General features: G+C 47.4%; 1 protein-coding gene across 3 annotated transcripts in view; it reads right to left on the bottom strand.

The window, feature by feature from the left end:
- The window catches only part of STS (steroid sulfatase), a 158,123-nt gene that overhangs the window by 5,401 nt on the left and 127,263 nt on the right, over positions 1-25,459 (bottom strand). For all 3 annotated transcript variants that reach the window (XM_058714422.1, XM_058714423.1, XM_058714425.1), the window contains exons 9-10: positions 17,175-17,334; positions 9,981-10,102 (exon numbers count right to left, since the gene is read on the bottom strand). In XM_058714422.1, the coding sequence (XP_058570405.1) occupies positions 9,981-10,102; positions 17,175-17,334 (282 nt within the window). The remainder of the gene's footprint in view (positions 1-9,980; positions 10,103-17,174; positions 17,335-25,459) is intronic.

The following is a 25,459-nucleotide window of genomic DNA, read 5'->3' as shown; positions in this document are numbered from 1 at the left end:
TCTGTTTCATAATTTGCACGTATCGTCGCAACGGTGACTTTGAGGCATTTACTGACCCACCGATTCAAACACAGAATGAACCAACAGAATGAACTGAAAACAACTGGCCCGAGTGTCCGCGTCATCCTCAAGCAACCCCTGCCCTCAGGTAAGCACGTGCAAGGGAAGGGGAGCCTCTCTGTGGTCTGGAGGAGGGGGAGACCTGGCACCCACCGGGCAAGCGATGTGCGTGTGCTCTAAGGGAATCCGTTCAAAGAGTTGCTCCACACGAGGACACCTCCAGCTTTGGCCTCGTTCTTGCTGCAGGAGACAGCAGACCACACCTGTGTCAAACCACAGGTGCTCAGCACACCTGCCGTTTAAAGGCCGAGTCAGGCAGACAGGCACACACGGGAGGCTGCAGACCATTTCTGAGCATCCTTACGCTCTCTGGCGGACTTGTGAAACTCACATGGGTTTCCTTAACATTCTCTACATCAACTCCTCTTTTCCCCCGGTCCTCTGAAGCGTGACAGATTTTCTCTAGAAGCCTTTTCGGCGGCACAAGCCGCTGCCACTTAGAAGGCATCCCGGGTCGGGGTCAGCGGGGCCATGAGTGTTTGGAGACAGAGGTGTGCGCGAAGCGCCCTGCTCGTGCTGCGAATGCAGCAGATTCGGGGAGGGTGTTTCCAATCTGACATTCGAGTCGCGTCTCGCTGTGTTTAACACCCCGAGACAAGGTGGGCTCCTGGAACAAATTCATTTTAAGGGCCCCTATTTCCCACTTGCTTTTGAGAGCCGCGCACAAGGGCTCCATCACTACCGCCTTCGGTCACGCCGGCCCAGAGGCTAACTGCAAAACTGACTCAAAGGCTACTCAGGAAATCTCGGGCGTCCTTGCCCGGGAGCAGTGGGGGATCGCTACCGAGCTCGGACAGGTGTAGAATTAATAATTAATTGTTCTGATTTTTTGCTTGTTTGGTATGCCGTAAGGAATACGTGCCTTTTTATTTTCTAACCTGGATTTTAAAACTTCTTGTAAAAAGACAGACGGCTTATTCTCTCTGCTGTTTCTTTGGACCATGTTGCATTTGCTCGACTCAGAGCAGTGGGATTGCATATGATTGCACGTAAGCTTACAAGACAGAGATGCCTTTCCGTTATTTACCAGGAACCTGGGAATCGATACCTTCAGAGCTGTCTTTTCAATGGAAAAGAGCGAATCCCGGGCATGGGATACAACAGGAAGCACGTCATGTCACGTTATACTGCTAACAGCTATATTTTGTCCTGTCTTCCAAAATCATTTTGATAGCGTACTTCATGCTGGATTTCTCCATATACTAGAAAAATGTTGTGGTGTTTTAAACATGTTTTTTTTTCTATCGTTAAGGGTCCACTATCCCCTGAGGAAAGATCGATTTTTCTCACCTTGTAACACATAAATATTTTGACCACAGCAGGGTCTTAAGTAATTTATATCAGAGGTCCCAGGACACCAATTACTAAGTTCTATAGCGAGAATACATGGCAATTCAGTGGGACATTCTCCAGTTACATTCAGAAGGTGCTTAATTCTGCATTAACGGAGGCCAATCCGCTTTCCACGTGCATCTCACTTGACATTAGTATGGTGGTGACGTGTCTTAGTTATGTTAGAGTGCTACCACTAGATGTTGGTCTGGTGCAGGGGCCAGCATCCTGTGTAGACACCCTCTGTTCTGAGTTCAGAAGCGTTTCCCAGGTGCGCCTGGGTGGCTCAGTCAGTACAGCATGTGATTCTTGATCTCGGGGTCCTGAGTTTGAGCCCCACCCGGGTGGACAGCGTACTTTAAGTAGAAGTGTCTCCTGGTTCTGTGGCTTGTGTAGTAGGATTTGCTTTAGTTCTGCCATCCTTTTTCTTGACATTTGCCCACAACACTGGGCTTCCAGTCCTAGCTCCGTGGTATCCTAGCTGTGCGATGCCGGCCATGGCTGTGAACCTCTCCGTGTCCACATCTCCCTTTCTGTGAGCTTACGAAAGTACTGGTCCCTGCCTCCTGGCCTTGCTTTGCGGGTTAAGAACCTGTTCCTGTGCATAAGTTCTGAGAACACAGCCGGGTTTGTAGTCAAGACCACATATGAGTGAGCTGTGAATATACCCTGGCAGCCAGTCTAAGTGACAACCACCCTGGATTCTGTCTGCTCTTAACATCCGTTCGCTGCAATACATGTCTTAAGACACTTTTTCCCCCACTGAGGATCCTTAAAGCGTTCCTCCTGACCCCAAGGCTCCCTCCTACCTGTTCGCTGTAGCCCAGACCCTGAATGACGCAGCACTGGAGTAATGGATTACAGCTCTGCCTGCTTCCTGCAGCTGTCTGCACCGGAACTCCACACGAAAATAGGACAACCAACGAGGAAGCAGCTGAGGCCAGGAGCTACTAGTGTGCCTCAAATCCAGGCAGGATTTAGAGCAATCCTACTTCCCCCGACCGATGGCTGACTGTCAGAACACAAAAAACTCCCCTCGACTAAGCCTCCGGTGTACGTACAAACAAACAAAAAATTGGGGAACGGAAAAATAAACCCCAGTACTGAATGAGTACACCATACAGGCTATGCCTTCCTCCCTGCTCTTGGCCGCTGTACGTTGAAATCCTCCCCATCCTTCAAGGTTCTACAACAATTCCTTGTCCATGGGCCTGTCTGAATCCCAGCCGATGCGATCAGCGTGTCTCTGTCCCTCTCACCTATTTTCACTGTACATTGGCCAGCCGTGGACACACTCCATGTCTCTCGCTGCATTCTTTGCTGTCTGAAATCAACAGCTGTATTTCCCACATCTCTTACGTGCCCGGCACCTAGCACCTTTCATGGAAGGGACGGCCTCTCACCTGTGTTGGGTAAATTAACTGATGAGATGATGATCTGAGCAGGACCGAGAGGGGGAGGAAGCCAACTGCCATCACGAAAGCTGGCGTGGGCAGAGAGAAGGCCCAGCACATTCTACCGTCCCTCCCGGGAACATCCTGCTGGACATCATGCAGTGCCTAGGAGAGCCGTGAGCACGACACAGACCCAGACAGATACATGAGTGATGCAAATACCTGTATCTTGGCAACAAACACCGAGCAGTCCTAAGGAACGAGCATGGCAAACACTACTCACCTGAGCCTTCCGGAAAGTCCACCGAGGGACAGGAGAGCAGCTGAGAGGGCGGGAGTCAGGTGTGGAGCCAATGAGGGACGGCCAGAGCCAATGCCCCCGAAGATGGCTACACATAGGGAAAAAGATGGCATGGGGGAATCCCAGAAACGGTCCACACTTGGAGGTGTGGAGATGGCCAAATGGTTCAGAGAACCGTCTTAGGTCAACCCATTCCCATGCACGGAGGGGCAGACCCTACAAGCAGACAGTGTTGGCCATGAATCCAACTTTGCTGTCAGCTGTGTTACTGCATGCCAGTTATGTGGCTTCCTACACTTGTGTCTCCCCAGCTATAAAAGAGAAATTCCTGAAGAGACACAGGTCCCCGTCTCTCAGTCTCCTGCACACGGAAAGTGCTACCTGGGGGCGTGGGCACCACAATGAACCCTCCACTTCCCAGCCTCCTTTGAAGCCAGGTGTGGACAGGTGACCAACTTCTGGCCAGTGGATTTACTCCGGAGCCTCTCCACATCGTGCTTGGGAGAAGACTGGCCTGCACCCTTTCCCTCTCATCTTTCCCACCCATTCCTCCTTCCTGCTGCCCCTTGGGGGACCCCATCATCATTCACCACAAAGACGTAGCTGTCGCATTCTCCAGATGGTGGTGGAGAATGTGGACTTTGCATCCTGAGACCGCATAGACCACCCGCCTCTGCTTGTCGCTCGTGAGATGGACAGAGGAACTTCCCTCCGATGTACATTACTGTTCCTTTTTCTTTCTTGTTCCAGACAAATCTGACACTAATGTCATCAAAATCTCTTAATTATAAGGATTAGAAGAAGTATCCGACACAAAGCGTGTAGCACAGTGTAGGACAGCAGGAGGTAAGGACGAGATGCCAGGGTATATGGTTAGGAAGTATATTTTCCTTAAAAAAATTTTTTTTAATGTTTATTATTTATTTTTGAGAGAGAGAGAGAGAGTGTGAGCAGGGGAGAAGCAGAGAGAGAGGGGGAGACACAGAATCTGAAGCAGGCTCCAGGCTCTGAGCTGTGAGCACAGAGCCTGACGCGGGCTCGAACTCACGGACCGTGAGATCATGACCTGAGCTGAAGTCGGTCGCTCAACCGACTGAGCCACCCAGGCACCCCAGGAAGTATGTTCTCAAAAGACAGATCATGGCCACAGACACACAAAGGTGACAAATTGGAAGAATAAAAGATTAACAGGGGACAAAGTATGTAACCACCTACAAAACACTTCTGTATAGAAGACGCACAGCCGAGGAAGACACAAATAGGTGAATACACAGGATGTGCCTTGCTTAGGACTAACATGTCCCTGCTGCAAATACCAGGTGCGACAGCAGACAGAAGCAAATCAGAAGCAACTTCTAGACACGAGCAGGCATACCCAGAGAACTGAGATTCGCCTCATGCTCAAGTCAGAGCAAAGGGATGCAGGAAACTATAGACGAGAAAATAGCAGAAGCCAGTATGCAGGGTGCAAAGGGCAGAAGACGGGACGTCTGGTTAAGATGAGAACAAGCCAGCTTCTGAGCTGAGACCCAAGAATGTGTTTGAACATTCTAAACGTTGTGTTTTGGTATTCAAGAAAGAAAATGTAATGTGGACTTATTCCGTGTCCGAAAGGAAGTAAGTTTGCATTGTGACAAATTAACCAAAGTCACAGCTGGCACGTTTTTCATCCACGGTATTCATGAAATCTAAGGTCAGGCATATGAAACCTTTAGAAGAAAAGTGGATGTCTTTCTAAAGATTTTATTTTTAAGTGATGTCTGCACCGAAAACGGGGCTCAAACTCACAACCCCAAGATCAAGAGTCCCACGCTCTTAACCAACTGAGCCAGCCAGGCGCCTCTGGACGTCTGTTTTAAAAACTGCCAAATACTGTCTAATATAAGGTAATATAAAGTGCCGTGTCAAAGTACACATTTAATGGACTACGTTGAAGAAAATGAAATCCATTTATGAGGTTTTTTTTTTTTTTCCTCCCCATTAAAGGAAACGAACGGCTGGAATGTTCAGCCCGTTCCTGAGAGTCTGAGCGCTAATGAGGTAAAATAAATGAAATAAAAGTCTCACGGTTTCAGGAAAGCCTTCTCCATCCTCTTATAACACTTGTTCTCCCCAGTTGCCAAAGCGGAGTCCGTGCCTCCCAGGACACGTCCGCCTGAGCCGTTAGGACTGTGCATTCGCGTCCTGTCCCTCCTGGTGCCCAGAGCTCGTGCGAAGTGGCATTTAGGGGAGGCATTCATAGAGGAAAAGGAACCCCTGAGGCCTAAATATCTCCCTGCAATGGTAACAGTGTATCCATCCACTTGCACCAGGACTCCTGGTCGAGTGCGAGGAGGTTAGTTCAACTACACACAGGTCTGGTCTGCAAAATACTGCCGCCCACGTCCCGTGGTGTCAACCCTTAATCCTTCCTTCCTGACCCTTCGGATCCCATTGCCGACAATCAGACAAGGAAGGGGGTCCCACGGAAAATGACTAACGAAGACGGAAGCCGAGCACAGCTTTGTTGCACTGGGTAACCGTCAACCCACGAGACACAAGCAGCCGCATGTAGAAGATTCTCTCTTTTCTTAGGTGTACTTTAGAGGCAAAATGCATTTCTAAACCGTGTGAAAACTTTAGGCAGTCAGCAAAGCAAGCATTTGGCTTTTCTCACCATAGTGATGCTATTTTCGTTTTAAACTTTATCTCTTGCACAGGCACGCTGAACAGAAAGGAGTTAACAAAATCTGCATATTCATTACAGAAATTATAATAATAAACAAGATGATGTAACTGAAAAAAAATAAAGCTTCCTGATCTATTTTGAAAAGAAGGCACTTTTTATTTATTTTTACTTATTTATTTTTTTACATTTATTTATTTTTGAGAGACAGAGCACTAGTGGGGGAGGGGCAGAGAGAAAGAGAGAGGAGAGAGGAGAGAGGAGAGAGGAGAGAGGAGAGAGGAGAGAGAGAGAGAGAGAGAGAGAGAGAGAGAGAGAGAGAGAGACAGAAGCCAGAGCAGGCTCCGGGCTCTGAGCTGTCAGCACAGAGCCCGACACAGGGCTCGAACTCACGACCCGCAAGTTCATGACCTGAGCCGAAGTCGGACGCTCAACCGACTGAGCCACCCAGGCATCACAAAGAAGGCACCTTTTAAAAAGTGGGATACAAACACACATGATTTTAGAATGAGTTCTGTTATCCTACAGTGTTTTGTTGCGATTTCTTTATAAGATGCCTTTTTTTTTTTCAATCACAGAAAAAAAGTTTCAAACAAACTTGAACTGAAAGGTAGCTCGTGGGGCACTTGCGTGGCTCAGTCAGTTAAGTGTCTGACTCTTGATCTCAGCTCAGGTCATTATCTCATGGTTCATGAGATAGAGCCCTGTGTTGGGCTCTGGGCTGAGAGCACAGACCCTGCTCGGGCTTCTCCCCCCCTCTCTCTCTTCCCCTTAAGCTTGTACTCTCTCTCTCTCTCTCTCTCAAAATGAAAACAAAAAAACAGTAGCCAGATTTGTGAGTCCCTTTTTGCTCAGCCTCAGGATGACCACATCCCATGCATTTCTCTGTCATCACATGAACTGGGTGTTCAGCCATTAACATAGTTTGTATGCTATATTCTTAAGCTTGCAAATCTGTGACAGAATGCTTCAGCCAAGGATCTCCTGCTTTCTGAGATAAATTTTATCCATAAAATCAAGCTGCCATTACACTGAATTTTTAATTCACGTCGATTCACATGCCCCAATTTAAAGCCAAGGCTTTTAATACACCTTGTACGGTATATTTTAATTCAAAATTCCCATTTTAAAGTAAGAAAAGCTATGCATGTGATAATAATGCTTTTGTGAGTTCTTTTACAATGTAACGGGAATAATGATATTAGCTCATGATTAAATTATGTCGTTCAACTTGCTGAGACAACTAAATTACAGAATTATTATAATTATGGAATTAGTGAATTATAGAGTAGACATTGCGTGTTAACAGTTGAAAGGGGTTTGTGTTTCAAAGGGGTGGAAATGGAATTCTAGCTCTCAGTGGGAAGCTGTGAGAGAGGAAGAAAGCCCGGGTCTGCTGTGCTCACCAATTCCCCGAGTGTAAATACCCTCCCAGCGCGGCTGAGCTCACGTTAGCAACAGTTTAACAGCGCGTGGGGAAGGTTCCCGACCTACCAGGAGCTGGCTCCAGCATGGGCCTGCTGTGACTAAATCCTGATCCTACATTTCTCTTTTGTTCTCTAAAAAGTCTTCTGAGCTCAGGCTGCAACCCTCTTTTCTTTTTCTTTTAATTAAAAAAATTTATTTATTAGAGAGAGAGGGAGAGAGAGAAAGGGAGACACGGAATCTGAAGCAGGCTCTAATTACATACAGTTCCTTCTGCATAGTTGTCTCAACCTGGTGCAGAATGAGGTCAAGGGGATGGGTTTTTTTAATTGCTTAAATGTTTGTTTATTTTTGAGACAGAGAGAGAGAGGGGGACACAGAACCCGAAGCAGGCTCCAGGCTCCGAGCTGTCAGCACAGAGCCCGAGTGGGGCTCGAACCCACGAACTGTGAGATCATGCCCTGAGCCCAAGTCGGACGCTCAACCGACTGAGCCCCCCAGGCGGCCCTGCAACCCTCTTTTCTTTAAGAATTACGTACCTCGTCCCACCACAGAGTACGGCAATCACTGACAATGTCCCACCAAAGAGATCCGAGCTGATGGAAGCTGACCCACCCAGCTAAGCACCAGTTCCCTTTGTTTCCTGTAGTTGACAGGTAACTGCGTGCGGGTGACAGTCCCACCTTCCTCTCGCACCTCCACCACCGCGGCCTGTGACAGAGCCAGCCACACAGCCTGGTGTCAGGCAGGGAATCTGGTCTGTTTTGCTCACTGGCAGATACCATTCTAGCACAGTGGATGCCACACAGTAGGTGCTGAAACATACCGGCGGGATAAACACATGAACTACTGAGTAGAGCCCCACAAAGCCGAGTGTGACAGTGCCTGACAACAACCGTCGTTACTGAGTTTCAGGTATCGCCTGAGAGGCAAGGGAGAGAGGACTCATAAAAATCTATGGCGTGGACACCCCTGGGCTGGACGGATGCTTCAGGCACTGGAGCGCCGCGATCCCCACTTTTCTGTTATCGGTTCAGCCTTTCAGGAAGTGCACAGGAGGAAATGTCACCCGCGTGTGTCTGGGCAGCAAATTTCATCCCAGGGCCAGCCACCTATGAGAATCTGGGTCTTGTTTTTCTCACTTCCTCCTGTTTTGTCTCTCTCTGTCCCTTGTGTCTTTCCTCCTCCACAGAGTGTTTCTCCAGCCCCTGATCCAATCTGTTCCTTCCGGTCTCTGCCCGGGGCTGGGGGTGGGGGTGGCGGTGGGGGTCGGGGGCTGGGGCTATGTATATGCACTTCTCCAAGGTTCGGGACAGGAGAGGCGCTTCCTGACAGAAACCTCATTCTCTATGTTTCTTGCAAGCTCCGTATACCAAGAGGTGGGAAGGAGTAGACCTCTCATTCCCTGGAGGTCTCAGACCTCCACGTGTCCCTTAATCTAAAAGAGCCCCTGTGTCCATGCCGAGATTTGGAATCAGGGACACAGCGACGGGACAGGCAAGCAGAACCCTCCCAGGTCGAGCATCCCAAACTCATGTTTCTCTCTTACTTATCTTCCAGAAAACGTTGCAAGGGAAGTGGCCCGGCCTTCCGAAAGTAGACACTGTGAAGGGTAAACCTGGTGTTGTCTCTGTGGCTAAGGGAAGGCCTGCAGTTTTGGAAAATCAGGAAGAGGCTGTTCTTTGAATAAGCATTCGGTAAACGGGCTGGGTGAGCAGGTGCAGAGTGTCTGGTGGTGATAACTGGTATGGAAATCGCCCGAGCTCAGGAATGAGCCATCCGCTGCGAGGTCCCCGCAGAGTGTAGCCTCCAGGGACAGGACCCAAGGGACAACAGAGAAATGGAGTTTTCCTTCATCTCTGAAGATGAAACGGGAAGCCTGCCCTCAACACCCACCCCCTGCATGTACAATCCCAGCACAGCCGCCAGCTTTCCAGGCTCCGCGCATCTTGGAGCTGCGAACATTGCTGCGATTCAAAGATTAAACACATGCAGAAACACCGGAAGCCCATCCCTGCACGCAGGACCACCGCTCTGCTCTTGCACGCCTGCTACAAACACAGCTCAAAAACCACCACTGGAAAACCCGAACTCTATCCCATTTCGGGTGCAGGGCACGCTTTAAACGACACCCAGTTGGGCATGTACACGATGACATTGAAGCATCTGGACTGCGCTTTCAAAGACCTGAATCCAGCTCATGATCTGCCACCTCCGAGGCTTTGGAGAGACTGTCGCGTGACCATCTCAACGCCACTCTGCATGACAGCGTGAAGCTACCAAGTGCTGGACGGCAGGCATGGGGCGGGGGGTGTTTCAGCGGGGCTTTGCGGGGGCACTGAGAAGGCCAGAGAAGGCGAGTCCTCCCGGGCAGAGGAAGCTGCAAGCAGGAGTCACATGCCACCCACAGCAGGGGGGGCTGCGGTGGCTGAGACTCAGAGCCACAAGGAGCGGGAAGGTGGGCAGCTCACGGGACATGGAGGGCTGCCAGCTGGGGCTTCCTCTGCCTGAGAGTCAGAGCTGCTCACGACTGACTGTCTGGATCACACACCCTCGTGCCTGCACAACGACGGGACCCCAGGGAACAAGAGAGAAAACAGGAGGAGCAGAGGCTGGAAACAAAGCACAGTCACCGTGGTGAGGCATTCCCTGGCCTTTGCGGAGCTAAGCTCTCTTGCCCTTTCGACTTGCACGGCCCTGATCGCGAGCCAAGCAGAGGCGTGGGAAGGCGTGCGTTACTCACTGTTCCAAGGATGCCAGCGCACGGCATTTAAGTAGAAGTTGCAGTAATGGAAGAGAAACTCGTGATCGGAGTGTTGGGTTTTCCCTTGAAGCAGGGGCATCAGGTCACGTCCATCAATGATTCTGTGGGGACAAAGCCAGCCAGGCATCAGGTGGCGAGTGGCCACATCATCCTCGGGCTAAATCGCCCCAACTTTGGAGCTGCCCTTCCAGCAAATGAGAGCACCATAGAGTCAGCTGGTCATAAGTGAGCAGCCACCACAAAGAACACTCGCTGATCCCTGTCAGGCACCGTATGCAACTTAGCGGGGCCACTTCTGCTCTCGTATGAACTCAGCGAATCCTCCAAGCTGCACCAGGAGTTGGGACCATTATCATCTCCTGGTGACGAGTTGAGCCAGAAGGTGCAAGTGCAAGGTCATGTAGCTACGACCGGCCACTGGATGGAAACCCAGCTGATTGGGGAGCCATGCTCTCGACCAACCCCTCCCCCTGCTGCTCGTCCTAAACCCAACTTCTGCCTATTGCCTTGTCACGCGGGAAGCTTTATTCCCGAAGTACAGCTCTCGTGAAAAGAAGGGTATCTAACTATTTGCGTTACGAAAAGGTATGGGAGCAGCTTGGCTTGGACAGAAGTCAATGGAAGCACATTTCTAAATCAGAAGGAATTAATCTCTAAAAGAATAATAATGCTGATGATACTAGATACCCTTTGGATGCGTTGTTCCCGGATACAAACATCTCTTGTATGACTGACTATCTAACCAGACCAAGGGGAACTTTCCAGACTGCAAACAACTGGTGATATACAATTGGTTAGGAGCAAAATAAGATTATTTGGCATTTAAAATAAGGGGGAAAAAAAGCCTAACGTTTTGTTTTGAGTTAAAACATACATTAATAGCCACTAGAACAGCTCAAGTCATTGGTACCATTAGGGCCATGCCATCAAAACAAGGGTCAGAGGGGCGCCTGGGTGGCTCAGTCGGTTAAGTGGCCGACTTCGGCTCAGGTCATGATCTCACAGTCCGTGAGTTCAAGCCCCGTGTCAGGCTCTGTGCTAATGGCTCGGAGCCTGGAGCCTGCTTTGGTTTCTGTGTCTCCCTCTCTCTCTGACCCTCCCCCGTTTGCGCTCTGTCTCTCTCTGCCTTTCAAAGGTGAATAAATGTTAAAAAAATTAAAAAAACAAAACAAAACAAAAAAGACAAAAAACAAGGGGCAGAGAGCTACTTTGCAAGTGCTAGATGGTCTCAGCTGAGGATTATCTTTCTCTGATGAAAAACACTCCATCCCTGTCATCCCTTATCAGGAGGAATTCGGAAGCTGGAAGTCGACCTTGGTTCTATAATTTGGGTTAGCATTCTTGAGAGGCTCTCTGCATCCCCTGAGCTTTGTGTGTGGCTTATTTTGGTGTCACTAAAAACCCTTAATGTAATGATAGTCTCGTTGCTTAGCACTTCTCTGGCCTCAGCCCTCGTTATTAATCACGCGCTCCGTGCAAGCCCATGGACTGAAAATATTCTGTTATTGTGAATTAAAAGTAAGAACAAAAGGCAGACTTGGCCCCCAAGCCTTCATTCCTGTTCACCATGGGAGGAGGAGAGAGAAGCAAGGTAGAGAGACGCTTCTATCCAGAAGCAGCACACTCTCTGAGATAGTATTTCTATCCTGAAATGGCAGTGATTCGTTTGGGTCTGTCCAAATCCCTTTGGAGAAAGGCTCAGTCCTTACTAATATGCAATCCTGAACAGCGTGTTAAGAAAGGAAGGGATGAGGCACGGTGTGTAGCTGTCAGCACCTGAACAGAAGCTCCTGGTGGTGGAAAATGACCAGGGGGTGGGGACACAGAGGGACACCACCCTGTCCCCAGACCTCCACCTCAAGTGCAGAGCAGGCCTTTCCCAGAACCCTCGGAACAGAGACCAAAAGTCCATTCCCAGGGCACAACATCCAACTCTATTCCCTTATTCTTTGGATGTAGAGATAGATCATTATTATTAAATTAAAAATTTTTTCTAATGTTTATTTCTGACACAGAGAGAGACAGAGCATGAGTGGGGGAGGGGTAGAGAGAGAGGGAGACACAGAATCGGAAGCAGGCTCCAGGCTCCCAGCTGTCAGCACAGAGCCCCATGCGGGGCTCGAACTCACAGACCGTGAGATCATGACCTGAGCCGAAGTCGGATGCTCAACCGACTGAGCCACACAGGCGCCCCTTATTATTTTTTTTTTTAACATCCTATACCTACTGTACTCATCCCTAGAAGCAGGCAATAAATCATGCCACTGTGAAAAGCCACCGTTTTTTTAAGAGTGCTACAGAAATACGGTCTGTCAAAGAGAGGCTCATTTCTGCCGTGAAAAATTGGAAGTGACCCCACTGCGCTCAACTTTTAAATGGTGTCGAAGCTATCAAAACACTTGGAATTGTTTTAAACAGCATGTGTGAGTCACCGATAACCGTGGCCATAACCCAGAGACAGCACATTTCCCCTGATGCGGCCTGGGCGGAAATGCTTCCAAAATGTCGCGATCTGTGGGACCAGGGACGAGGCACTCTCAGAGCGACACGAAGCATTGCTGTTTTCTATTGAGAAGACTCTTAATTGGGACTTTTCTGCCGGCGAATTCAAGTTTTCATAGCAAGTGTGCCCAGATAGTCCCTGCTATGAAATTGGATGAGTTCTTTTGTAGCCTCCTCTTGATTCTCTGAAAGATGTGTTCGTTTGAAATTGTTTTTAATTTGGAAAGTGAGGTAGAAACACTCTTCATGGGCTCCTGACCCACAATGACCGTCATGATTTTAAGCACTCATCTCCAGGCAGCTGATTTCAGAATGTCACATCAAATTAAATATCACGGGACAACTGTCACATCACTGCAAAGAGCATGTTTCGGGAACTTTCCTTGGGCTGCGGTGACTTCCTTCCCCGCCTGGATGTGCTGGCCTTTCTCTTAGTTGTGAACCAGCACATAGTTTTCCTGGATGTCCTTGACTCTGCTCGACTCTGCCTGGATGTCCTGAACTCTGCCTGGCCAGCTCTCAGAAGGATTTAGGGATCACAGGAAAGGGGAAAGCTTTGCAGAAGGGGGAGTAAAGACCAGACAAGGTTTTGGGGACTGACAAAGAGGCTAATCTGGGGTGCCATGTTGGTGAGATACCTGTGTGACATTCACAACAAAGTGATTTCTTCACTAGAAAGTAACAGTAAAGGGAGACATTTTTTGGCGAAAGTGTGTGTACCTTTAATAAACTACAGGAAATTCCAAGTAAACCAGGAAGTTATTTTCATGATATAAAAAATTCCTCCATTCATAAACATTGAACACACTGCCTAATTTAAATATAAAGCAAGACCAATCATGAGTATTTGTACGTACAGGAAGAGTCTCACCCCTTTTTCTGCAAAACGCAGGGGAACTAGTTTTATGTGTAGGACTCTACTGAAATAGTCGTCCACAGTTGCCTGGCCATTGGGCAGCAACATTTAATGGGAGAATGAAGTCACTTCCCTGGTCTTCATGAGACAAAAATGATACTGCTCATTCAAATACTGATTTCTTTTCCTAACGTGAACAGACTCAAATTTTATTTTATATTATTTAGGAGATCTAAATTTTATTTAGAAGATCTAAATTTATTTTATTTAGAGATAGGAGATCTAAATATTTCACCCGCAAAACTTGATTCTCAAAGATGTCAACACCCCCTTTTCTTTCCTCCCAGCTGAATGGGCTATGGCCTGAATTTAGATGATTACCAAAGGCTTCACCAATTATGGCATGTTGCAATTCTTTATCAGCAATATCTGTGAACAAGGAGCTTGGTCACAGGCTTACTATGGTGATAGTCTATCTGCTTGCAAAGATGTCCTGATGGGAAGGCTTTCATTTTCATGAATTAATGCATTTTATTATTATACTCTTCTTATGTAAGTCCCTGTTGCCTATGCTTTATCTCTCTCTCTCTCTCTCTCTCTCTCTCTCTCACACACACACACACACACACACACACACACACACACAAAGGTTGCCCTCCATTTATTTCCAGAATCAGCTCATTTGGAGACACAGGGGGGAATGATTTTTCAGAATACGCCTGGGGTAATGGCCACCAAAAGTTCTTTTGATAAACCTGTGTGGCGGAATGCAAATGAATCACTGAAGTATGTGTGAAGGCAAATTCACTGTGGACAGGAATCTCATACAGACACACTACAGGGTCAAATTAGAGAGTGATTCTCGCCGTAGTGCTGAGACTTTGCAAAGCGAAAACATCTTACGTGTATCTCTGACCACTGCTCTTTTGACCTAAGTAGAAATCCTGTGCTGAAGGGTTCTCATGTCCTATTGAGCTCTGATTGGGCAGGAAAGCCAGCTACCAGACGCAAAACGCTTCTTGAGAACGACAAGGTCGTACCTGAAGGCTAGGGGTCTTTTGAACAGAAATCCTCCTGTTGCAACAAAACACCAGAAAGATGTGAGGGCACCTCGTTAAGCTCCCGTCAGACAGCTCGGGTTCAACCCTTGAAGTGAGTTTATTCTCCTGAGGAATGTAAATTTAATACTGCTCAAGCAAGAAATCGGGGAGGCTGATTTCCACCAATCTTTCTGGGAGAGAGTTAAGGCTGTTTTCTCAAGAGTAGGTATTTGTGTATCATTTATAGATGGATATCCATATGGGAATGTGGTCCACATGCTTTCATTGAACCGTTTTGCTGAGGTTAATCTATTGTAACAATATTTTCCATAAAAGAGTAATAATTGAGCCTCCAGACAGGCTTCGTCAACCTCAGCACTACCAACATAATTGGTTGAATTATTCCTCCTTGTGGGAAGACGTCTTGTATCTCGCAGGATGCTTAGCAGCATCCCTGGCCTCTGGATGCCATTAGATGCCTGTAATTCTGGGTCAAGACAATCAAAAATATCTCCAGGCAATGATAAATGGCCCCTGGTGGGGAAAGAGTCACCCCCGCGGGGAGAGAATCATACCGTTAGATGTTCCAAGTCTCCAGGGCAGAGATGTATAAGGATGTTTTCTGGACCTGGTTTGCACTGTGATTTAAATAAGATATTGTGTGATAACTGTATTTCCAGGAAGGATTTCAGTTTTCTTATCTGAGTAGTCTCTAGGATTACGGTGGCATTTTATCAGGCCTTAAACCTGAACCCAGAGACAGTATTGTCACATTGACTTGGGTCAAAAAGTATCCGTGAGATCCAAGAAAAGCATCTTCAATCTTGAGGAGGAGTTCTTATAGGTGAGATGGCTCACACATCAAATATTGTGGGCCTGCTGAAGAGGGAGGCTGCCTCCTTCTTCAACGCGCACGAACAAGGAAAACAGACTGACCTCCGTGAGCCTCAGATTGGCGTGGGAGGGAAGGGCCAGCAGCAAGATTTCCCTTAACGGATTTTCTTCAGCCTCTGATCTTTTCCTTCCCTTGTGTTTCCACAACTACATGCGAACCCATTTAAAGACACAGGGAAAGCAAAAGCAGTGCTGATTTTAATATTATGAGCCATGAGAGAAAAATGTAATTAATGAAATCACCTGAACACTCTGTGTGAGCTAGTTAAGGAAAGATTAAGTTTTACGTCAAGGGTCAGAACAAAGGGCCAGTGAGTAGATGAGATAGAAAGTGAGATTTTTGGCTTCACATAAGGAAAGACTTTTTATGACTTTCTGCTGCCATGTTTTCTGTCATTGAGGCAGAAAAAGTATTTGAACAAAGTAGATGTTAAAAGTCCCCTTTAGCCCTCAAATCTTATGATTCTATGGTCCCAGATGCACATTAAATGAACACGGCCAACATTGACATGCTCTTGTGACTTTAGTCCTTCCATTGAGCCTGCAAGGTCAGTGCTGTTATTGAACCCATGATCCAGGTGAGGAATCAAGGCTCACTAAGGTAAACACTTGCCCAGCAGTGAAGCCGAGATTTGAACCCAACCTGCTGTCATCCACAGCACCACGTGCTCTCAAGAGTGTGGCCCAGACACCCCTGGGGGATCCTTTCAAGAAGTCTACGAGGTCAAAACTATTTTCGCGTGAACACCCAACGTTCTGTGCCCTTTGTGCTACATACAGCCCCTCCAGGAACGCACAGTGGACTTTGCCAGTGGACTCATGGCAGGAGACGTCATCATCCCTGCTGTCCGCGGACTTAATGTGGCTTGGGCGCTCTCGCGCGCCGAATGTTTTTTCAGGTTTAATTGCTCATAGGATAAAGGTTGATAGGCATAACGCACATACACAAAACGTCTTTGGGTTCCTCAGTCACTCAAGAGTGGACATGGGGGGTTGAGAACACAAAGTCTGAGAAGGGCTGAGCTCTCTGAAGCTGCCTGTGGTGCGTGCGCATGCACACACGCGTGTTTGGGGGAGAAGATACGCCTCAAGAAAAAAGTTGAGAATAGTAAGGAAAGAGTGAACAGTGACACAATCTTAAAATCAATGGGAGATCAGCAAACCTATCCCGGGACTCAGCTCGGGCCAAGCGGTGCTTCCCTCTCTGGTTTCCTGTTTCCTCTTGGTTCCGCTGGCCGCGGGATTTAAACAAAATTTGCGGCCCGCCTGCATGACATGAGCCCGGTCTGCCACCAAACTAATGAAAACAATTAATCAGCGTGCTTCCCTTAAAACTCTTCAGATTGGTAATAACGCTTAAGAAGAAACCATTGGCAATGTCATAGGAAGTTGTATTTAAATTTAAGAGAAAGACGTTTCATTTAGAACGTGCTAACTGAAGGCATGCTGGGAGGGAGGGCCGTTAACGGCGGAACCAGCTGCCTTTCTTGCTGCTGCAGCAGAGAGCAGCTGAGTGGGACCAAAAGGAAGGTAGGGGAGCAAAAACACGGGGGGCAGGGGGGGTAAAAGAGGTGTCTGCCCAGCTACCCCCAGAGCCCGTGGATGGCACGGCGGGAGAGACAGGGTCAGTGGCATGCTCAAAGCCTTCGGTTCGTGAAAGCCAAGGACCGTGCCACTGCATCACACCCCGGAGTTTATTACCCACTGGGATAATGGGGTTGACGGCGTTTTTACACCAGCGGCCCCGCCAGTGAGTCCCATAACGGGATGTGGGTAACAAGTGCAGTGGCGACAGACAGCACGCCGTCATGCAGGCAAACCGAACGCGCTCGCCTGGTGGATGCGAGGGAGACGACAGTGCGGGCGTCTGAGTCACAGTACCTGTCCTCAGGCAACGGAGCCCCCGCCAGTGTGGCCACCGTCGGAAACACGTCCATGTTGCTTGTTGGCTCGTCAATCTCTAGTCCGGCCTGTATCACTCCCGGCCACCGAAGAATGCCAGGAACCCGGATACCCCCTTCCCAGTTGTTTGCTTTTCCCCCTAAAACGTCAAAATAAAATAAGAGAGAGAGAGACAGAGAGAGAGAGAGAACAGGAATATGTCTTTTCAAAGCTTGGTTTAAGGCTCATTTCAACACACTCTTCGACGTTCAACATGGGGCGGGTGATCTGGATGAACAAAGTGCTCTACTTGGTTGGATTCAGTGAGAATTTTGTGAGCAACAGAGCAGACAATGGGATGAAAAAAACCACATACGACATGGTCACTATTATGCATGGCACACGGCTGGCACTGCCCGGTGGTCATGAACTAGGGCGACTCTACTCTCCCAGCGAGAGAGGACTCAGGTCAATGACCGTGGACTCACGAAGCTGACATTCCATTTCTACTTCTCACCGGGTTAGCAGGAAAAGTAACGGCCCCCCAAAATGTCCATGCCCAAATCCTCAAAATCTCTCAGACCAGGATAGTTCTGGAGGGCTGGGAACAGGACTTGTGGGCCGGGTCTCCCATTGAAGGTGAGTCCACTGGTCTGTGTTTCTGCCACTGAACATTTCTAAGATTTCCAACTTCCCAGGAAGTAATCTCTAGGCTCCTTGTGTGTTTAGTTGATGGCATTCTTGTGCCCTTAGAAACAATCCGCATCTTTTGTGAGAGACAGGCTGGAAGGTGGTACGAGGGTGGCCTTGACAATGCACAAGGGGGCCCACGCCAACGAATGCAGCTGCCTGCAGATGCTGGAAAAAGCATGGAAACATATTCTCCCCGGTAGCCTTCACAAAGGAACACAGCTGCCAACACAGAGCTTTGCACAGGTGGACCCACCTTGGGCATCTGAACGCCACACCTATAAGATAATCTGTGTTGTTCTGAGTCACTGCATTTGCAGTGTTTGTTAGTGCAGCTGTGCGGCTCAGACATTTGTGCCTCAGTTCCCCCAGCACAACATTAGGTTGACAATTACATGGAATCACCCCAAGTGTCACGTCCAGTGTCTGGAACAGAAGAAGAGCGCCCAAATCGCCATTTTCACCACTGCTATTATTTTTGCTAGCAGGGTGGCTCTTACTGTTTCGGTGAAGAAACCAGCTTTGCCCATAGGAAGTGACTTGACCATAAGCAAGCAGAGCGTGAATGGGGTGTGGGGAGACGACGGAATGGTGAGCTCCGTCCAGAGTGGCTCTGCAGACAAGATGCCCTCCGAGGCCTGCAACTAACGCACCGGGAGGGACACAGGCATGCCAGCGCGAGAGCCCAGAGAGGCGAGGGCCGGACCCCAAGCCATGCAGCTAGCACAGGGACAGGTGCAAAACCGGACGCACGGCTTTCCCCTGAAGTAACTCAGCGTGGCTTTAAAATGAGCTGAGCACCGCTGAACACCACAGGAATAACCACGCTGGAAGCTGGGATGGAGACAAGGGAGCGAATGAACGTTCAGCTACTTCAGAGTACCTTTTTCAAGCTTTGTAAGATTAAGTAAAGAGTTAAATTAAATGAACAAGTTGAGACATAAACTGATGTGCAGCGGGAATAGAACGCATGAGTACGATGCATGGTTGACAAAGGATGTGAGTGCCACTTACACTTAAAAAATTGGGGCGCCTGGGTGGCTCAGTGGGTAAAGCATCTGACTTTGGCTCAGGTCGTGAGCTCACGGTTCATGGGTTGGAGCCCCGCGTCGGGCTCTGTGCCGACAGCTCGGAGCCTGGAACCTGCTTCGGATTGTGTGTCTCCCTCTCTGTCCGCCCTTCCCCTGCTCCTGCTCTCACTCTGCCTCTTTCTCAAAACTAATAAACATTAAAAAAAATTTTTTTAAGTTTAAAAATGGAATACAGGAGACAGAAGTTTAAGGGATCTTGAAGCAAAGCTTCACTTCTTAATGCTGGTTTTTAATGACTGTGCTGGTTTTTGAATTCTGTCCATTGCAGAATGAACTGTAGCTGATGACTCTGGACTCAACTCCTCTACAAGCAAGATCTTTAAACTCTGGGCACTAAATGTTTTATACGCATAGACATCAGGGTAGACTCACATAAAAATTCACATTATCCTTTGCAGTTTCCATGATGGCCCCCAGGAAAAGTTAAAAGTATTGCACTATATCTTCTCAACATGATCTTAAGGTAATTATCTGACAAATACTACTATGCTTGCATCACAGACACCACATCGAAGAACAGGGAAGTTCAAATAATTTGCCATAATTTATTCAAGCTGTCAGTAGCTCAGGGAGCTTCAGGAGGACCCTCAAGGTGTGAGTTAGTCTGACTCTTCTTCTACGAGATTGAGCACATAGAAGTGTCACTTGCTTATGCGAATAGCAGACCGGGCTCACGGCATTTTACCTGCTTCTCCTTCTACTGGAGCAAACTCGGAATGTGCACCTGTTTACGCTTCTACCAGATCAAGATAGTAGGATTTGCACCTGCTTATCTGAACTCATAGACTTTAAACGTGTTTATCCATATACTGGATCAAGTTCATAGACTCGTCTGTTTAGCCTTGTACTAGATCAAGCCCACAGAATTTAAACTTGCTTACCCATCAACTAGATCAAGCCCAAAGACTTCCATCTGTTTATTCTTCACGATCAATCTCACAGCTTATCACACGCGAAATCCTTCTACTAGATGAACCTCAGACAATTTTCATTTGTTTATCCTTCCATTAGATGAACCTCATAATATTTTCCCTTGCTTATCCTACCCAATCAAACTCATAGATTTTTCATCTCTTTGTCCTTGTATGAGATTTAGCTCATAGGATATGCACATTTCTCTTACCAGGTGAGTCTCATAGAAGTTTCACCTTTTGTTGTACTAGATCAAGCTCCTGGAATTTTTTAAATCAATCCTACTGAATGAAAATCATAGACTTAAATCTTACTCTTCTTCAAGTTCAAACCCAAAGGACATGCACCTGCTACCCTTCTGGATGAACTTCATAGGATTTTCATCTGTTTGTCCTTCTGCAAGATTAAGCTTATAGAATATGCACATGACTATCTTTCCAGATGAACATCAAATAATTTTTACATGTTTCTCCTTCTGTGGGATCCAGCTGATAGGATACGCACACGACTATCCTCCTAGATCAAGCTCACAAAATTTTCATGGTCATCCTTCTAGATAAAACTCATGGGATTTTCATGTTTATCCTTCAACCAGATCAAGCCCGTAGAACTTCACTGTAAATTTAAGAACAACAAAATAAGTTTGCTACCTAACATAAAGATCTTGTTTAATTAATGGCTAGTGTATATATTTCTTGCCCCAATGGTTAACACAAAATAAAACAAATAAATCAGAAGGTAGGCCAAAATACCACAAAAACAAAAAAGAATCCTTTAAAATTTTTTATCTTCTAGATGTAACATGGCATTGCAGATTGGATTCTGAAACAGAAGAGTGCTTTAGTGCAAAATGTATGGTTAACAGTGATGTACCAAAGTTAATTTCTCGGTAAATAACAACGGTTATGCAGAAAGTTAACACTGGACGAAGCTGGGTGCAGGGAAAACAGTAGCTATCCTCACTATCTTTGTAATTCTGTCAATCTATACTAACTCCAAAGTAAAAACTGTACTAAAGACACACATAGAGATGCTATAAATATACGTGTGTTTCCCCGGTTAACTAAGTACTTGGCATTCTCCAGAACAAAGCAGAGAGAACAATACGAATTACTTCACAGGGTTTTATACATACTCTTTCTAATGGCTACATGTTACTGATCACGTACCATGCCATATGGACTATGACCTGCATTTTGTCACTACCTCCTTACAACCACCTCATGAGGGCGCGACTATCACTCCCCATGTATAGACACAAACTCTGATGGTCTATAATATGCATTTCATCTCACTGAATCCTTCCACCTATCCCACTGTGGTGCTACCATCACTCTCCATTGTGTAGATACAACACCTGACGGGGCTGAGGGCAGGTAGGTCCCGAAATTACAGAGCCTGCTTGGGATTGTCTCTCTCCCTCTCTCCCTCTGCTCATCCCCTGCTCACTCTCTTTCTCTCTCTCTCTCTCTGTCTCAAACAAATAAATAAACATTAAAAAAAAAAAAGAAACTTGGAAAGACAAATCTGAACTATAGGATTAAGAACCACAACCCTGGGCACATTGTTTTACCCTTCCAGAAGTGAGTGAACAGGTGCATCTTCTTTAAGGAAAAAGGCAGTGTTCAAGGACGGCTGACTGGAGCTCACCAGGTGAAGGTACAGGGACACCTGGCTGAAAATCCACGTGAGAGCAGGACTGGGAAGTGCCCAAGTTCCCACGTCTTGGCTACATTTCCATGTCTTGGAATGAGCACGGGGCACAGATGTCTCTTCAAAATTCTGACTTCATTTCCTTTGGATGTGTACCCAGCAGTGGGATTGCTGGGTCATACGGGAGCTCTGTTTTTAATTTCTTGAGGGAACTCCATACTGGTTTCCATTGTGATTGCACCAATATGCATTCCTACCAACACTGCATGAGGGTCCCCTTTTCTCCACAACCTCTCCAACACTAATCTTTGGTCCCAACACCTGAGATATGGAAATAACCTAAAATGCCCATCAATGGATAAATGAGAAAATGTGAAATTACACACACACACACACACACACACACACACACAAGGGAACACCAGGCACAGAAAAGGAGGAGGTGTTGCCATGAATCCACATGGGTGAAGCTGGAGAACATCATGCCAAGTGAAATAAGCCAGACACAGAAAGATAAATGAGTCAAACTCATGGAAACAGAGGGCAGAATGACAGTTGGCATTGGCATGGGACTGGGGAAATGGGGAGATACTGGTCAAAGGGTACAAAGTTGAATACGTTCCAGGATCTAATGGGCAACATGGGGGCTATAGCTAACCAGACCGTATCACATCACTGCGTACATGAAAACAGAGAGATCTTACGTATTCTTACCACACACACAAAAAAGAAAAAAATGGTGACCGTATGAAATGATGGGTATGTTAAATAACTTGGCTGTGGATATCATTTCACAGTGTATACATACACCCCAACGTCAAGTTGTGCATCTTAAATATATATAATTTTTATTAGCTGTACTTGAAAAAAAGCTGAAAAAAATCAGCAAAGGAGATACTTGTATTTATTTTGTAAATATGACTCTGTTTCACCATAAGAAAACCAAATAGTCTTTCCATTCATATAAACGTTACCATTTCCATAAATGCCTATCCACTTATACAGGCACCCCCCCCCCCCCCCAACACACACACAATGTAGACAGTGCCATAGAAATCCACAGGCTCATCCAAGGTATGTGTAGATGATGATTCAAGTATCAGGAATCTACTCTGGGAACTCTGCTCTGAGATCCCGAACCTCCAGGTGATGGAAGAAAAGGGTATGAGAGCATGCTTGGTGTCCAGCTCCTCTGAAATCACCACAAAACTCCCGGAGGAAACCTAGAGAAGTCACACCCTGCCAGAGATCTAAGATTCCCCTGAAGAGCTCCAAGCCAGAAACAGTCCCCTGGAGGCAACAATTCTGTGTGCAGCGAAGAGGCTTAGCTCTGCTCAGGTGCGGTGCTCCGAGCACCATCAAGAAAGGTACAGGACAAGAAAGAAAAGAAAAGAAAAGAAGAGAAGAGAAGAGAAGAGAAGAGAAGAGAAGAGAAGAGAAGAGAAGAGAAGAGAAGAGAAAAGAGAAAAAAGAAAAAAGAAAAGAAAAAAGAAAAGAAAAGAAAAGGTACAGGACTATGGGAGGCAGTGTGTCTGCAGCTCCCGGGGCCCAGCCATTCGCTGACCACCTGGATGTAAGGGCTGGCAGGACCACGTGCATGGTGGCATCCCAGGCTACTTTTCTGATAACAAACTATCATACTTGGGATGAACCATGATGCTCTGTCAGGAAAATATGAACCCACTACGTGTAACATCCAAAGACCCTCATCTTATAGGTCTGAATTTATATTCAGAAGGAAATAGATCAATAAACAGAACCCCGTGCAATTTTCTAAAGCTGTAAAAGGAGTGTTTTTTCTTTTTTTTTTTTTTACAAGAATGGTAAAAAAAAAAAAATGCACATTAAAAAAATTCGTAACACTCCGTGCACGCTCTGCTTAGGGAGAAACCTGTTTGGTTAAGTATGATCACATATTTCCAGGCATGTGTTCGTGAGCAAATAGCCTTGCTCGTCAGATGGTGTAGCTCTCACTCTTATTCCCCTTGCCACAGTCCATGGAAGAGGCTATGTGCAAAATGCGTCCATCAGGCTGAAACAGGACAGCTGACTCTCTCAGTCACTGCCACGATTATCCCTGGTGAAGTTCACGGCATCTACAATGGTGAGCTCCATTCATTCCGAAAGTGTTTATTAAGAAATTACTTAGGGTGACCAGGAGTAATGATGGAGTGCACCATGTTCCAGGAACTATTCAAGCTCACTGCAGAGATGAACACGTTCCTTCGCCACCATCGCTTGCAGGGTAGGTACCCCATTTCACAGCTGGGAAATCTTTGGTCAAGTGATGGCACCAGGTAGGGCTCCAGAATCTGGGCTACGGACCGCTAGGTTTTCTTGATTCTCAGAACCCCACAGGGAACACAGTTTTATGAACAAGGATCTCACCCAACAGGAATTCCAGGTCTGCAGGGAGAGCTCAGATGTCCCGCCAGATGCCTCTGAGTGGGAGTCCACAGAAACCACAAGGGGGATGCCTGCTACCTAGGAACACCCACCCTGCCACCACAGAGTGTGAGTGGCGTCACGGAGGACAAACAGGGGCAGGAAAGTTGGAGATGTCTTGCAGGACAAAGACAAGAAAAACAGGGTAAGAAATCTGGATTGCTTTTTCTTTCCCCTGAAAATGCATGAGCAGAAAGAAAAGGGAGTACATTTACAACTTGGTCAAGTAACTGTCAAAGTCGCACACTGAACATCTAGATGGCACTATGCCACGATGAGAAGTCACAGGGGAAGGATGGCTGAGTTCCCCAATCTCTCCAGGCAAATGCAGAGAAAATGCCACCATTTACTCCAAGCCTCTTGTCAGGAACAGCTGCTTCCGGGCCAGGCTTCTATTTTTGTCCTTTCTGATGCTGCCACCCGGCAGGTCAAATCACTTTTAGTGGCAAGAGCATATGCCAGTCATTCTCATACCTGATCTGAGCACAGAGTTTTGTGAAATCATCTCATTGCCACTTCTCTCCTCCTGAGCACCTCCATGACCGTGTAACGTGGATACCCAGCATGCATACAAACCACAGTAATGCAGGTAGAAGCACAAATTCAATGCTTTCTCACCCAAGATGCTATGTTTTAAGCTTTTCTTCACTTATTCATTCCAGGGACCAAAGCCCACAAATTACAGCTCTACCTGGTGCCATCACTTGACCAAAGATTTCCCAGCTGTGAAATGGGGTGCCTACCCTGCAAGCGATGGTGGCGAAGGAACGTGTTCATCTCTGCAGTGAGCTTGAATAGTTCGTCATTACTCCTGGTCATCCTAAGTGATTTCTTAATAAACACCTTCGGAATGAATGGACGTGACAGAATTATCTGCGTTCCGTCAGGCTATATCAGTGCAACACTCTCCTGATATCAGTGCTCAAAAAACATTGTAAAAACACCCTTAAAATGAACTGACTCAGTCTGAAGAGTTACACGTAACTCCTCGAGCACAACGTGAAACTGCTGACTCATCTGAGTAGGGGTTGGGGAATGTCTTCTCTCAGGGGCCAGGTAGGAGACAGGGGTTGGGGAACGCCTTCCTCAGGGGCCAGGTAGGAGACAGGGGTTGGGGAACGCCTTCTCTCAGGGGCCAGGTAGGAGACAGGGGTTGGGGAACGTCTTCTGTCAGGGGCCAGGTAGGAGACAGGGGTTGGAGAACGTCTTCCCTCAGGGGCCAGGTAGGAGACAGGGGTTGGGGAACGTCTTCCCTCGGGGGCCAGGTAGGAGACAGGGGTTGGGGAACGCCTTCCTCAGGGGCCAGGTAGGAGACAGGGGTTGGGGAACGTCTTCTGTCAGGGGCCAGGTAGGAGACAGGGGTTGGAGAACGTCTTCCCTCAGGGGCCAGGTAGGAGACAGGGGTTGGGGAACGTCTTCTCTCAGGGGCCAGGTAGGCGATAGGCATTGGGGAACGTCTTCTGTCAGGGGCCAGGTAGGAGACAGGGGTTGGGG

This window comes from Neofelis nebulosa, chromosome X, assembly GCF_028018385.1.
Source record: "Neofelis nebulosa isolate mNeoNeb1 chromosome X, mNeoNeb1.pri, whole genome shotgun sequence".
Lineage (NCBI taxonomy): Eukaryota > Metazoa > Chordata > Mammalia > Carnivora > Felidae > Neofelis > Neofelis nebulosa.
This window is presented reverse-complemented; position numbering and strand designations above follow the sequence as displayed.